Source organism: Myodes glareolus, chromosome 19 (genome assembly GCF_982192425.1).
Source record: "Myodes glareolus chromosome 19, mMyoGla1.1, whole genome shotgun sequence".
NCBI classification, from domain to species: domain Eukaryota; kingdom Metazoa; phylum Chordata; class Mammalia; order Rodentia; family Cricetidae; genus Myodes; species Myodes glareolus.
In genome coordinates, this window is record NC_142044.1 from 4,054,983 (window position 1) to 4,070,459 (window position 15,477).

The 15,477-nt window shown below is 49.5% G+C and overlaps 2 protein-coding genes across 12 annotated transcripts in view; one reads left to right on the plus strand and one right to left on the minus strand.

Annotated features, from left to right (window-relative positions):
• Grhl2 (grainyhead like transcription factor 2) overlaps positions 1 to 7,316 on the plus strand; it is a 121,271-nt gene extending 113,955 nt beyond the window's left edge. For all 6 annotated transcript variants that reach the window (XM_085679085.2, XM_085679088.2, XM_085679087.2 and 3 more), the window contains 2 exons: positions 2,727 to 2,791; positions 4,508 to 7,316. In XM_085679085.2, coding sequence (XP_085535211.2) covers positions 2,727 to 2,791; positions 4,508 to 4,622 — 180 coding nt within the window. In that variant the 3' untranslated portion in view covers positions 4,623 to 7,316. The remainder of the gene's footprint in view (positions 1 to 2,726; positions 2,792 to 4,507) is intronic.
• A 2,400-nt stretch (positions 7,317 to 9,716) lies between these two features.
• Ncald (neurocalcin delta) overlaps positions 9,717 to 15,477 on the minus strand; it is a 366,044-nt gene continuing 360,283 nt past the window's right edge. For all 6 annotated transcript variants that reach the window (XM_085679093.2, XM_085679094.2, XM_048457105.3 and 3 more), the window contains 2 exons: positions 15,159 to 15,264; positions 9,717 to 12,381 (listed from right to left, as the gene is read on the minus strand). In XM_085679093.2, coding sequence (XP_085535219.1) covers positions 12,284 to 12,381; positions 15,159 to 15,264 — 204 coding nt within the window. In that variant the 3' untranslated portion in view covers positions 9,717 to 12,283. The remainder of the gene's footprint in view (positions 12,382 to 15,158; positions 15,265 to 15,477) is intronic.

A 15,477-nucleotide genomic window follows, 5' to 3' on the forward strand; every position in this document is an offset into this window, starting at 1 on the left:
CGCGTGGAAGACAGCGAACACCTTGCCAGAGTCAGAGGTCTTGCCTTTCATCTTGCAGTTTCTGGGGGTTGGACTCGGGTTGTCAGGCTTGGTAGCAAGAGCCTTTTTACCCACGAGCTCTCCCACTGGCCAAGAAGGGCTCTGCTTTTGTTTTTTTCCAAAGCATTTTGTTCATTGGGCTTACTGTGGCTATGGGGAGCCTCATCAGGACCACGGTGGTCTGTCCCACGCGGCTGCTTGTCCAGTCTCCCTTTGCCACCCTCGCTCTCTGTCCTCAGCCTAGATGTCTTGCTTCTGGGTATGTAAGGGGAAGAGTTCTTTCTGCCCTGTGGTTGGAATGGGAGGGTAGGAACCTACAGTTCTCTGGAACAGACTCCTCCCAGGGCATCTGCTCTCCCCTGGGGCTCTTCAGCCCCCTTTCTAGCCTCTGTAGCTCTTTCTAAGTGTGGTCCCAAACCTCGCGTGCCTCAGCATCCCGTGAGCCACTAGTGATTTTGTGGAGAGGGTGTGGCACGTGTTTGGAAGCAGATCTTTCCAGAATGCATCTGTCGGCTCTTGCCACTTTGTTGCAAATGATGCAATCATAAATAGAAGCACTGCAGAATCACAAAGTAAAGGAAGCTTGGCTCGGGCCATTTATCAACCGGAACCACCATTCATAGATTGGCATGCCATTTCAATATTTTCTGTATATTTAAACATATGTAAAGGTTAAAAATGAAGAAAAGATTATACTATATAGACAAATTTTCTCTTATTTGCCCCTACCTAATATACTAAGAATCTTAAAACAATGTAAGCAATATAAGCTTCCCAGATTTTTAAATGAGGTCTGTGAAGAAAATATTAAGATATTTGATGAATATTTGTTAAGTTTTCTCTATAATGAACAGTGACCTTCAGAACATCTCTGAGTGTGAGAGCTCCTGTAAGATCACTAGACAAGGGGTCTGTCTGTGGCCCAGACACTTAATGCTTTTCAAAGCTTTGACTCTGCCAGACTTGTTTCCCGGGAGGCTGCGCTTCATCGGCTCATCTCCAGAACCCGAGCCCTGCTGACCGCATGCTCCAACCAACATTAGAGTATCGCTTCACTTCCGTTCTGTTGTAGATGTGTGTCTGCCATGTGTGTGCAGGTCCTCATGGAAGCCAGGAGAGGGCACCAGACCATCAGAAATGCTCCTCTCCCTCCCCCCCCAAGCTGCCTCTCTGGCTCCTCGTTTGCCTCTTTGATAGTTTGAAGAATTAAAAGTGCTAGCCCACTCTTCTTTTCACTTGGAAGATTTAAGCAGAAGTGCAGTGCAGGCTCCAGACGCTTGTTATGCAGTATTTTTTTCTATGAAACGCTGTTGTTGTGACTTCCCCCCTCAGCCTGCTCCCCATCCAGCCCTTGTTAACTCACCGCAGTTTGCCCCGCATCTGTTGTTTGCTTTTAAAAAATGCTTCCCGGCATGCTGTTTTTCTTTGCGGCCAATTTTGATCTACTGATATTTTGACATTCCACACTGTTATTAATATTTAACCCTGTTTCTCAGGTTTCATGTTTCCCTAGGAAACTGTACTTTAAGATGATAGTTACACTAACAGTTAGCTCCTGTTTTCTTTTTCCTATACTTTCAGGGTCTCTTCTTTCAGATAAAAAATCAGACAAGTTTTATATAAGAAATTTCCTATAAATCTTTTATCTACCAAAACTTTTCCTCACTACTTACTGAGACTGGTCTGGAGTGTACTGCACAGCTCACTCGACCTCAGACGCTCACGTCTCTGGCCTTAGTGCTGGGTTGTAGGTGTGTACTACAACACCTGGCTCACCTGAAATCAACATTGTGATTAGACACTTTTTTTTTTTAAAAAATAAACCATGTAGCATGAGGGGGCCGGCCTGTTGGGGTTTCTGTCCCGCTCGGTACCCCACAACTGGCAACTCCCAACGAAAATCAATCACAGGACTCCATAAGGTTATAAACTGATTGGCCCACTAGGTCAGGCTACTTATTAGTTCTTACAACTTTTGTTACCCCATTATCCTTATCTACGTTAGCCCATGGCTCCGTACCTTTCTCAGCTGGGCAAGTTACATGCTGTCTCTTCGGTGGTCTGCACAGGAGTGGCTGAGGGAGCTTTCTCCTCCCTAGCCTTCTCCTATTCTCATTGCCCCGCCTCTACTTCCTGTCTGGTTGACCCACCTATACTTCCTGCCTGGCCAATCAGCGTTTTATTAAAATACATGATTGACAGAATACAGATAATTCTCCCGCACCAAAACCAGTTGGAAATTCTACTTTTATCAAGATTGTTTTGCTGATTGCTTTAAGAAAATCAAAACAGGGGTGGGTGGTACTAGACACAAACCCTGATCCTGCACAGGCGAGGAGCTCACATCGGGAACTGCGGTTGGTGCTTCTCTTTGTCTTCCTGCTAAGGGCAGGGGAAAGGTGACTTGGAAACAGTCGGGGGCATAGTTCGGTTGAGACCCCACCAGCTGCTCACTGGGATTTGTTCACTTCTCGGAACCTCGTTTTACTGATTCTCAGAGCCAGAGGCTTGGGTACTTCAGGGAAACTGAGGTTTTTTGTTCCTTATAAACGAGGTTTTCCAGCTTGTCTCGTTAGGGGAGCCCGTGCTGTGCTCAGTGCGATGTGAGCTGAGCTGGAATGTTCTGCGTTGCTTTCCCTTGCGTCCCTGTCCCCTGCTGACCACATTGCCTGTTATTCATGTTTCAGCTGTCCGAGAAGTATGGACTACCTGTGGAGAAAATCACAAAACTTTATAAGAAGAGCAAAAAGGGGTAAGAGAGAAGCTAACCTCACTAGCTTCCATGTCTGCAAGGGGCATTTTTAAAATGGTATTTTTTTTTTTAAAACCTCCTGTTCTATCTATGGCCTACGGTGCACTGCCAAGGTGTCTCCTGAGATGCTTTCCTCTACAGACAGTGTTCAAAGGGACGGAGGGATAGAGAGGCGGTGGGGACAGTGGGGAAAATGAAGAGGTCCACACTATTGACGTTGGCAGGAACAAATTTTGTTGAGGATATAGGAGATTATTCCAAGGTAATCATTAATTGAAGCCTTCTCGAATGGCTGTCAGACCTGCTCGCCCACACTGTTAAGAACAATTGGTCCTTCCTGGTTGGGTAGTCAGGAGGTGCTGAGTTCCCTGTTGAGTGCTTCATTGATATTCCTATTTTCTCATCGCTAATATAGGAGCTTACAGGTGAGCTTACCAGGCTTAAGCATTTTGCTCCAGGCCTCACAGATTGGGGATGGGGGTGTCTGTGGCCTCAGTTCTCTCAGCTTGGCCCCTCTCAAGGCCCCCTAGGGCTTCCTCCGAGAGCAGTTATTTGAACTCTTCTCTGAGTCTTCTGCATGGAGGAAACATGACCTGGGATTTCCGGGCTCTGAAACCGAATCCCCGGCTGACTGTGAGCACTCCACTTAAACTCTTGTTGGAAACTGAGTCCCACTGAGTGTATGCAGTGGGCTGGGAGCAGCTCCTCAAGTCCCGCTGGCTGGAGAGCCTCCATGTCTGTGTGAAGTCCTGTACACAGGCCAGTATTCTTTCAGTGACCCACGAAGCACGGGTAGTTCTGCTTGTAAAGGAGCAAGCTGATGCCATCACAGGCCAGCATCAAATGATCCAGCGAGTCATTCCCTCTCAGACTTTGATGAACAGGAATGAGATCCTCTCGGGCACTTCTCAGTCACAGATAGAGGTGCTGGAGGGATGGCTTACTGGTTAAGACCATGTGGGGCTCTTCACAGGACCCTGGTTCTACTTCAGCATCCCCATGGTGATTTAGAACCATCTGCCATTGTAGTCTCAGATTAATGTCCTCCTCTGAACCCCGAGGGCACCAGGCACACCTATGGTACACATACGGACATTCAGGCAAAGCACTCATGTATAAAACAAAACAAAATTAAAAAAAAAATCACAGCTAAACTCTGGAAGGTGGTTTTCTTGAAACCAAACCACCATGGAGTAGGCAGTGGAGGTGAGATGGTGGGGTAGCTTGGGGGTGAGGCAAAGCCGGCTTCAGACACAGCCTCGTCCCCACTGGCTGGGTGAGCTTGGGGAACTGCAGGCCTTTCTGGGTTGTTTCTTACCTGAGAATTACCGATGATAGAACCTGCCTTTCAAGTTGCTGTGTATTGTTGTTTACCATACATACGTGTTCAGCCAAGGGCAGCTGAGGTTTGAAATGAAAGTCCTTTGTTGCCGAACTATTTGGGCTATGATTCTGTCAGTAACCAACGATTGTTTGGAACTCAGCTAGCTTCTGAGGCCCTGTTGACTGATGGGTAAAGACATAAGGGTTGGGCCAAATGGTTGAAGAGACCCTTTTAATAAGAAATCATGAAGGTAGTTCAGGGAAACTAAGGCTCCACTTTCTTCAACCTGGTTTTTGGGGGAAGGAACTAGAAAGTCAGGGAGCAGTCAGCCTTGACCTCTCTGTTAACTGGCTTGTTTCTTGCCCCACCCCATCTCACCCCAACCACGACAGCATCCTGGTGAACATGGATGACAACATCATTGAGCACTATTCAAATGAGGACACCTTCATCCTCAACATGGAGAGCATGGTGGAAGGCTTCAAGATCACACTCATGGAGATCTGAGTACTGGGCACAAGTCCCCCCCACAGGAGCTTTCTTCGGTGCATTCCTCCCCGGGGTGGATGGGATCCTCGCAGCCCCAGAACCTGGAGATCCATCTCACCCACCTCACAAGGCTGTTACAATGACTGCTGGAAGGGGGCGGGGCCCAAGGCCCCGTGACTGCCAATGTTCGACTGCTCCCCGTGGAGCTAAAGCCTGAGCCCCTCAGCAAATTTCTTTAGGCCTGCCAGGCCCTTATTTATTGCCCGTTTCTCCCCAAGAGCCTGGAGTCTAGGCCCTCCGGGACTCTGGTTACTGATAGCTTCGTGTAAGACACCCAGAGTGTCTCCTTCAAGGGAAACACAGCCGGTCCACCCATCTCGAAGAGCCCGGGAAGCCGCTGTATCTTTCTCTTAGCTCTCCACATCTCTTGAGTGAATGGTCAAGATGAGCTGCTTCTTGGTGCAGTCTTCATGGATGGGGTAAGAAGGACACCCATTTCCTGGCCCCAAACTTTCAGATAGCTCTGAGGAAGGTTATTTTACCTCCAGGGGATCTCTCAGCAAGTAGCCACTGGGCCATGTACAGGAAGACATTCCGCTACCATGTCTGTAATAAGGAACATAACGTATGCCTGGTGACTGTGTATATATTCTGTACATAATATTGTGATAATATATTTTATCTGTGGTGTTTGGGCATGTTTACTGTCACTGGCCTGGAGGAGACACAACCCAAAGACAAGGAGCATTCTGCTCTATGCAAGAGGAGGCTAGGAAAGTGGTCTTTGGGGTGTCGTGTGACTGTGGTGAGTGCCAGGGTGGACTCTTCATTGGGCCATGCCTGAGGCCCTGTTTCCTGTCCCCAGATGGAGCCCTTTCTCTTCAAACTTTCTTGAGCCCATTGTATTTTATCTCATGGCAATATGTCCAGGCAAGGTCATACCTTCAGTGCCTTGTTTAGCTTGGTATGGGGCATCGTAAGCCTTTTGCAAAGTTTCTGCAGGGCTTTACCCTGGGGCCCTGTCGCTGGGACCTGCTGCAGAACTGCTTGGCCGATACTGGGATCCTGGACACAGAAGCGCCTCACAGTTTACAAGCATGTCCTTCATCTCTAGTGGCCCCTTGGAAAACCCAACTGCAGTTTTGCCAAGCGAGCCAGCAGCTCGGCTGGGCTGTGAATAGCAGATATTGCTTCTTCTTGCTTCTGGAGACCGGAAGAGATGAGGTTATCCACGCAGGCTGTGGAAAAACCATGGGAGCCTGGCACTTCTAAAACCAACTTTGGGAGGCACACGAGGCTGTTCTCTCCTTACCCGTGGGAGGTCAAGAGAAAACTGCTTCCCTGAACGGTCACGAAAGCATGCCCCATTATGGGCTGCTGTTCTCTTTGATTTGAGAGGACAGGTCAGTAGCTTAGGGACCTGTATGTGCCCCCATGGGCTGAGCACTAGCTTGGGTAGCCACGCAACCCCCCTCCGAGGCCTGGATAATGGGACAGCTTCCATGGAAAGGCCTAGATTTGTGAAGCACTTTGATGTCTGAACCTGGAGGCTCTGCTCTCAGCTTCTGCCTCCTTGCCCCATGTGCCCCTGAAGCCCGGAGCAGCTAAGGCTGACTTTAGTCCAGCGGTTGCTCTCTGAGCTGAAGAGAGAAGTGAGGAGGATCCCAAGGGCTAGCAGGGCCCCCTTTCTGAGAGCCCCAGCCCAGCCCTGTGCTCAGCTCTGATCCTCTTCTTCACTCCTAGTGCCATTCCAGCAGCTCGGGGACCCTCCAGGGCACTAGTGGGTCTCTGATCCAAGACAGACTAACTGTCGGAAAGATATGCTGTACACTGCTTGGGGTTAAACTCAAAACATGATTGGCAGACCTTCTGGGTGCGCGCAGGACTCCGGAGGAAGGAGAAGACAGGTATGTAGTCGCCTGACTAGCTACCAACTCTTCTCTTCAGTCTCTCTGGAAAACTGCCGGTCTGATGTAAGGCCGAAGATAGGCCAGAGATGGCTTGGCTTTGCCTTTGTCCTGAACCCCTAAGCAGTCCTTGTGAAAGCCATTGCCAGAACAAGGGATAGAAGCCAGCGCCATAAAAGAGTGTTACAGTGTCAGGTTGCGGAGTGCCCACTGGGGCTTCCGTGTGTCTGCCCCTTGCTGTGCTCGCTGAGCAACAAAACACTCCAGCGGGATAGAAACGCTCGCCTCGACATTGTCCCCTGAATTAATCTCACCCATATAAAGAAGTTTTTGTTGTTACTGTTTTTGATCCATAAAAGATGAGGGATGTATGAAGCAAGAAAGTGTTTTCGTCCTGCCTCCTCACATTGTTGAAACTTCCTCGGTGTTTAGAAATTGGAACCAACAGAAGAACGCACAGTGGGCTGTTGTCATACTGAAATCAGTTCCTCAAAGACTAAGGCATGTCCTGGGGCAGAAGCCTGTGATGCCTGAAATGAGTCAACATTGGTTTTCCTTTGTATCTAACAGTCATGAAAATGCAACAGGACCAGAGGGTTTGTGCCAAATTCTAAGAATGGCCCTTTCTGAACCATGAGTTAAGGGGAGATCTATGCGTACAATTGACTCCCACATTAAAAAAAAAGAGAGAAAATGTAACTTAACAGTTTTGTAAAGGGGAAAGGGGGAATCTATGAACTATAAATGTTATTTTATTTTTTGTACATTTTTAAGAAGAAATGAATAAATATTCACATGAGTCAAACAGCAGCGTCTGGTGATTTCTGTGGTGCCTTTCAGGAAGAGGGTCTGTGACCTGGGGTCTGGACTGCTCTTCAGACTCTGCCTACAGGGAAGCACAGACTTGCTCTCCCAATCCTCCCCGCTCCTGGTGTGCCCGGCTAAGATGAGAAGAGGCCCAAAGGGGGAAGCAAGAGGCCTTGGGCAGCTCTGGAAGGCCCCCAGCACAGTTGCTCTCCACTGGTTCCCCTAGGCGGGTTCTGCCTACACCTCATTGGCGCTTTTGATTTCTGGAGATTCTTTATGCTTTTATTTTTACATGTGTGCCAACCTCTACCGAGGGACAAAAGTCACATGGCTCATACTTCAATTCCATATTCAATTCCAATTCTGACTCTCAAGGGCTCCTGTGGTAATCACATTACAGAACCATCCCCGCTGCCCCAGCTGGCATCTTCAACGATCTCCCAAGAGCATCCACCCCAACAAACAGCGTTCCTAGCATTCTTTACAGTGCCCCTTCTCTCTCCAGGCACAGCGCTAAAACCTTGCCTCCAAAAAGCCTTCCCTGGTTGACTTCAACCCCAACCTTGCCCTCTGTGCTCACGCACATCGGGGCAGGGAAGCGCAGACCGAGGGTAAGGGGTGTTTATTACGGAAACTTCTGGATGAAATAGGCCGGAAGCTGTTTGTTTATTGTTATCCACATCCTCCCTCTTCCTCATGTCCCTCTTCACACCGGTCTGAACCGGTGGTTTTGGGAGTGTGGTCACTCACCACGTCTTCCCCTTTCTTGTGGCTATCACAGAGAATTGTCATTATCAACCCCTGGTGCTCCATCCCACGTGTTCCCAAGGGCCCTTCAGCTCTGTTCTTCTCCAGCTCCTGTTCGCCGGTGGATGGTTAACACTAGGAAATAGTTGAGGGAAGGTGGTGGGGGCCTTGGATAAGCCCAAAGCAGAAGAGGGGAGCCATGTGGAGAAAGGACGCTCCAGGTGGCACACCGCTCTTGTTCACTGGTCGTCAAATATCCATTACATACCACTTGGAAGAGAACATTCCCGACTTGCCACTGGGTGAGAGCTAAGGTGTTTATAGTGGTGTTGGAGGCAGAACAGAAATTCACAACTGATTTTGAGTCAAGTACTCCCCTTCTGGCAACTTCTTTGCTAACCATGCCTCCCCAACTCACATGTACTCTTCCAAGCCTTCCACACTTGCACTGGGATAACTCAGCATGAGCCCAGCCCAGAGCTATTGCTATTGAAGACCTGGTGAGGGCTGCCTGGCCATTTGTCTTCGTGGGCGCAGTGTGTACTGGTGAGTACTTTATCAGCATGTACTAATTACATCTTATTTGCATGCATGTAGAATTTGGTCATGTTCACCCCTCATTACCTTCTCTTGTGCCCCCCTCCTACTCCCTTCATTTTTCCCTTCCCCAGCAACTGTTAACTGCAAAGGGCTCCTCACGGAGGGGTGGACTCTTGTCCCCTATCCCCTTCTTCCACTCCCACCCATGACAGAATGTTGGTAGGTCCAATCTTGTGCATAATGGCAAATATTTAGCTAAGGGTAGGGGCTAGCAAGTCCAGCTCCCTTGCACTTTTAAGGGTTTTCACCATTTCTCCCAGAGAAACACAAAAATGTCAGTTACTCCAGGCCAGTTTGTGTAGTTAGCCTTCCTAAGACCTGGGTGCTCCAAGCTGCCTAGTGGTTAGCTTCTTATTGGCAATGTCTTTGCATTCCTAGGGCTTTCTGGGACCATGTGCCACACGTGGGACTGCACCACATATCAACGCCGCCCAGTACAAGAGACTCCCAGACAACGTACATCTCCAGGGTAGAAATGTGTGGAAATCGCTGGGTTGTAAGTATGCAGGCTCTTTAGGGCCTTGGTCCACCTTCCCACCGTCACCCCAATGCATGACTTGATGTGTTTGTACGTAGAGACTAACTGTGTGCAGTAGGAAAAGGATTTTCCACATCTGCTCTCTGAGGTCTCCATGGCTTTTCGGGGTCTATTGGAGCTCCTACTCCAGGGAGGAGTTCATACAGCATTAGCGTTTTGGGCTGCAGTCTAGGCCACTGAGAATACCAGAGCATCCACCCCAACAAACTGTGACTGGCTTTCTGTCCTGTCGCCTCCTCACAGAATCTTCCCTGACAGGGTGGGAAGGGAGACGATTATATTGCTTTCTTCAGACTTGCCCAGATCCTACTGAGAAGTTTGCCGGGGTTTTTGCTTTTGTACCTCACGTTTGGGAAAGGAGAGGAAATGGGAGGGAGCCACCCTGGGAAGGAAGGAAGGAAGTCATACAAGGATCAACAATGCTTCAAAACTCTTCTCCCACCTCCCTCCCCGCAAGACACAGTCAGCTGGGGTAGTTTTAGTAAGGAAAATCTCATGTTCCAGACAACGATATTAAATAATTAACATGCTTTAATGCCAGGCAAGAGCTATACAATCAACTGTTAACGGGACCACACCACATAGTATGACATACATATTATTAAATTCATTTGTAGAAAGTCCCCCTGGGGTGTATTGCTGGGGCGCGAGAGCACCCACAGCATCCCTTCTCCATCTTATGTGAGGTATGAACAGTCAACTTTGACGCGTCCTTCAAGTCATAAGCCATTTAGTCCTGTCCTGTGGACAGCACAGGCTGCCTTTACTGGGAACAAATCAGACTCCACTTCCTCTAGCCATCCCTGGACGCAGCCGGAGCAATGCTTCACCGGAGTGACTTGTCTTCAGGCACCCAGCCGTCTGGGTGCTATGAAGTCCCTTGGTCAAAATGCATAAAGTTAGGTATGCCCATACCTGCGTGAGGAGAGGTGGGGAAGAGAGGGGAGAAAACGGCCCTGGTGTGTTGTGTCTGTGTGGCTAGCCAGCTCTGGCACTCTGCATGCCTTCTGGGGACCGCAGGGCTCACAACCTATGCCTCAGGCTCTTTGTTTCCCAATAGCTGGAAGTCACTTTTTCTAGTTCCCACACTGGCTCTAAGTTCTAGGAAACCTGATTCTGGCTCAGCTGAAGGCGGCCCCACGTGGATTCTCCAACACTGACGACACTCATCAGACGAGACCAGACCAAGGAAACAAGTCCTCAGTTCAGAGAGGGCTGTGTGAGTCCATTTCCCAGTGACCAGTGTGCTGGGTCCCTGATCTGTTTCTTTTCTACAACTTGGGTTCATTCTGCTGCTCAAAAGCAGACTTTGCCAACTGGCCCACAGGATTTGGCAAGCCTTGGTACAAAATGTAAGGAAACAACACTAGGAAAAATTAAGATTACAAAAATCTAGGTCTCAAAATTTCAACCTATGAAGTGATTCATTTTAATCCACCATTCAAGTCTGAACTTCTGCCAGGTAGGAGTGTTACTGGGGGGAGGGGTCACAGGCTGGCAGGAACCTCTCGGCACACTGTCCCTGTGGTCAGGTTTATCTTTATGCGGTTCTTGTTCTACAGGAAGTAGCTTGGCAGCAGACAGAGACCTTGCTGCCTCTTCTCAAGCAGGTTCTGCATAGACACCCTTGAGTATTTGGGCCTTCTAATGCCAGCTGTTTGTGGGGCTTTGGCTTGCCTGGGGCCAGAAGTTCCTATTTCCAGCCCTCATTCCAAAGCAGTGTATGTGAGGTGACCAGCCCAAGCAGCAGTTCTACTTTGCTGCATTCAAAGGACGCAGTGAGGGACAGAACTGTTGTGAATCCCCATAGGCCTTGGATACTGCAGGCCCCCTCGCTGGCTCTCAGAGTGGGTGAGTTGCCTAGCTGTCCCACAGCTGACTCTTCGAAGGGCACCTGTGGGCAGGAAAAATGAACATTCTAGATCTGGCTCGCCCACCAAGGATGTGGGTTAAACTGTTAGGAAGTCCTGTTTGTTTTTCGAGTCTATAGAACATTCATCTGCTTAGAAACACGTCACACCTGCATTCGCCGTCGGTGCATTACTGGGCCTTGGCCCTGTCCATGTAGAGCTGTGGGTGCCGGAGAAGACGCTTGGAAAACTGCCTTCCTCCTGTCGTCCAGCCTCCTTGACTCCGGAAAACCATTCAAACATCAAAACTGGGCCCTTGTCATCCGTTCCTTCGTAACGTTACAGAGTATATAAAATATACTTGCTGACTGGTACGTTTGTGCAAAGACAGGTAGGACTTTAAAACAAGACACTGACATTCATTGTAGCTGGTTTCACGATGAGCTACTGAGAACAGTCTTCGGGAGTAAGAATGTATCAGCACTCACTAGACATGCATTTACAAGGCAAAACACTTGATTTGGTCTGCAATACCCAATGTTTTATATACAGCAGTCTTTTTATAAATCACAAGTAGGCAGTTAGATGGGTCTGGTTTTAGAATGTTACCATCTGTGTCCGATTTTTTAAAAGGAACTCGTATTAGCTCAACTCGTGTAAACCTGTGGAAAAAAATAGCTGAGCCGTCTTCCCACATCTCCTCTGTTAATTTACCTTGAAATGTTCACAGCTTAGAAACTACAGCCTGCTGGGGTAGAGAGGGGAGTGAGCCTCTTGGGGGGATGTCCCAGCTCCCTGTAATAACCTCTTCTTCGGAAATCCAGCCCCAGGTCCTCACTATACCCTGGACTACAGATCCCAGTTTGGAGTTTTGTCTTTCAAACAGAGCCCCCTATGCGCTGGGTGGGATTCCCTTCTCTTGCCCCCAAGTCTTGGGTTTTAAGACAGAGACATTAGAATCAAGGGGGGGGTGGAGATCATGGTAAGATAAAAAGTCATCTGGCGGGGACACCACAAAGTGTGCTCATGCTGTCCACAGCACACGGGGCTCTGGGCATCCCCACAAAGCGTCCACGACAAAAGAAGCAAGATGCAAAGGTGTCACAGGAGGGCACATCTGACCCAAGAGGGGACAGCATCACCATCAATATTGTTTGGCCAAAAAAAAAAAAAAAGTTTCAACGCTAATCAGGAGACACAAGCGGCTGTAGCGTCCTCGGGGTGCAGGGCTCAGAACTGGCCAGCACTGCTGGGGTCGCATTGCAGGAGACGCACGATGGATGGGTCGCTCTTGGCCCCGCGGATGAATTCTTCCAGGGAGAGTTTTCCTAGGAAGCAAGAGGACCCGTGAGTGTGGCCCACAGCCCTTGGCGCTGCACGGGAGCAGCAGGAGCCCACGGCTTCCCTCCCTAGAAGCCAGGAGGGAGACCATGAGGAAGAGACCCCACTTCTCTGCTTGACCATGACATCGGCTACCACAACCAGGACCCATGGCTTGGAGAGGGTGTTGGTTCAACCCTGATTTGAGTCTCTGCTCTTCTGCCTCTGTCTACCTGCAGGGGCCCACTCAGTGTCTGAAGAATGAGTATCCCCCCTCGTTTGAGTGTGCCAGGCTCTTGGAGTAGCGAGGCTGTGGCCATGGGGCCTTTGGCCGCTCTGAACTGCCGTGCTCAGGTGTGCATGGGCGGGGCAGGAATGTAGGTTCTTCTGAACAAGTTTTTGAAGGCAACGGCGTCTTCATTCAAAGTCAGGAGAATAGAGGGATGTGTTCTAGACAGAGGGTGACCCACTGGTCCCTCAACCCAGGTGGCTTGAGACAGAAGCCAGGGACCTGCTCTCTCCCCACTCCTTTCCTTCCTGTTTTGACATGGACTCTCACTATTAGCCCGGGCTTTCTTTACACTCTAGATCTCCTGCCTCTGCTGCCTCAGGAATCCCCCCCTTTCCTCAACTTTCTTCCAGGCAAGGTCCTCTGTCACTGTTGTCATGGTGAAGTGGTCAGGGGCTGTGTTCCCCATTCCTGGCACATCCACAGTTTGAATGAAGGGACTCATTCACTAGTAAATTGGGAACATGCCTGGGCACCTTTGCCCAGCTTTGCCCTTTCTTTCCTGGAGACTTAGCCTTATCTACACTTCCACAGACAGGCACCAGGCCTCTCCAGGCCCGTGCCCTTCAGGGCCCCCTCAGCTGCTCTCCCCAGCTCAGCAACTGCAGCGTGAGCCTGAGGTGATGGGGCAGAAGTACCATTTGAACGCCTTGAAGTCTCAGGCACCGGCAGCAGGAACCACAAGCTCTAGAAGGTTTGGTGCCCAACATAAATTCTCTGCCCTCTTGCGCAGACTCCCATTTTGACTTGCTGTAGGTGCAGAGGCCAGCAGTGAAATGCAGAGACTTAACCAAGAAAACTTCTGATGGCGGCAGGCTTTACATGAAGTCTGCTCTCCTCCGGGTGAGAAGGGACAGCAGACTCAGCCCCAGTGCCCTGAAGCCAAGCCCCGAGCTAAAGCAGGGCATCTTCCTGGTGCTCAGCAGTCCCCACCCCTCCTTCCCTTACTGCTTCATCCCTGTAGCTTTCATTAGCAAAGCCTGGGCAGTGTTGTCAGCTGTGCTGGGAACGGTAATCCAGCCAGGGTCTTTCGGTCCTGCAGAAACAGTGCCAGTGGCAAGACTCTGCCATTGCCTGTGAGCCACACATTAGAGGTGGCTTGTCTCCCAGGCTTTAGTCTTTCTCTAAGGAGAAGGCTGGATTTTAAAGCCACCATGCTCCCCGGACTACCAGAACCTGTGGTTCAACATCAGCAAGTTCATTAGCTGTTAAAACAATCCCATGTTTGCTCGAACTCGGCAAAACAAACGATGTGCTGTGAATCAAGGCACGTGAGGGAAACAGGAGGTCAGGCCCCTCTGTTGAAGAAACAGCAAACAGACAAGCTTGCACCTCGCAGCCCAAGATTCTCAGGGGGCTGGGCAGGGTAGAAAGGCTCACTGTGTGCGGAGCCTTCTCTTAGGCACCGCAGCGTCAAGCTGGACCTGGCTCATTTCCGCACTGCTGAGAAGACTCGCTAAATATCAAGAGCTATAGATCTGGGGCCAGAGAGACGGCTCACTGGGTAAACATGTCTGCTGCACAAACCTAAAGGCCCAAATGTGACCCCTGAAACCTATGTAAAGGTGAAGAGAGAGAAACTGACCCCATGAAGTTGTTCTCTGACCTCCGTGTGTGCACCATGGCACACACATACAGGTCATGTAATAAGATGTCTAATAACACATACAGCATAATAAAATAAAATTTATGTTTTAAAAATGAGGGGCTGGCGAGATGGCTCCGTGGTAAAGAGCACTTCCTGCTCTTGAAGAGGACTGGGGTTTGATTCCCAGCGCCCATGTTGGGCAGATCACACCCACCTGTAGCTCCAGTTCGGGGTGGTTGTATGCCTTTTTCTGACCACTGTGGTGCGCACACACTCATATGGGCATGCTTCTACATACACATAAATAATAAATGGATAGAAATTTTTAAAGAGCTGTGACGCTTTTGACACCGTGGGTCAGCCTTGACCTAGCACCATAAACTAAGGTACTTCTGAATAGCATTTCAAGATTCAGCAAGAAAAGAAAGAATGCCAAATTAGTTTTGAACTTCAGTTGAATAACAAGCAAGCCCTTAGGGAAAGCCATGTCCCAGAGAAAGCATACAGGCATAGTTGTGCCAAAAAGGAGTCACTGTTTCTCAGTTGTTTGGGTCTCTTGATTTCTGCACATGTGGCTGCCACATAGAATGCATTTTTTATTTATTTACTTATTCTACAGATAAGGTTTCTTATGAAGCCCAGGCTGTCCTCAAACGTGTGGTCTGCCTGTCACCATCATACCAGACTTGTCTATTTTGTTTGAAATCAGCTTTCCTGTCTGCTTTGATTTGTGCATTCATTTATCGCAGCTCCAGGGTTCACCCAGCTTTGTTCCTTCCACCCAGGCCAGGTGGCTCTCCCAGAACACCTGTGTCAGGTCCCTCAGGCTGACTTTCTGTCCTCTAGTAGAGATGCCCTGCCTGGACTCCACCCACAGCCCAGCCCGAGCCAAGCCCTCAGCCTCCTACCATCTCTATTGGTGTCCATCTGGCGGAAGATCTTTTCTGTCCTTTTCTCTGGGGTTGACTCATCTTCAGGCATCTTCATGACAGAGGACACCATTTTGTAGATTGCCTAGGGACAGAAGCGACAGGGTGGTGATGTGGCAGCATTACCAAGTGCTAACGCTGGCGGAGCTGCATCTGTCCCTGGGCTTTGCTACAGGGCAGGATGTGTCACCCCTGGCAGAAGCAAGACCAGCAGAACCCGCTTGTCACCAGCGATGCTCTCGGCAGTGCCAACCGGCAGAAAGTCCACAACTGCTACCTGCGCTGTGGTAAATATGTC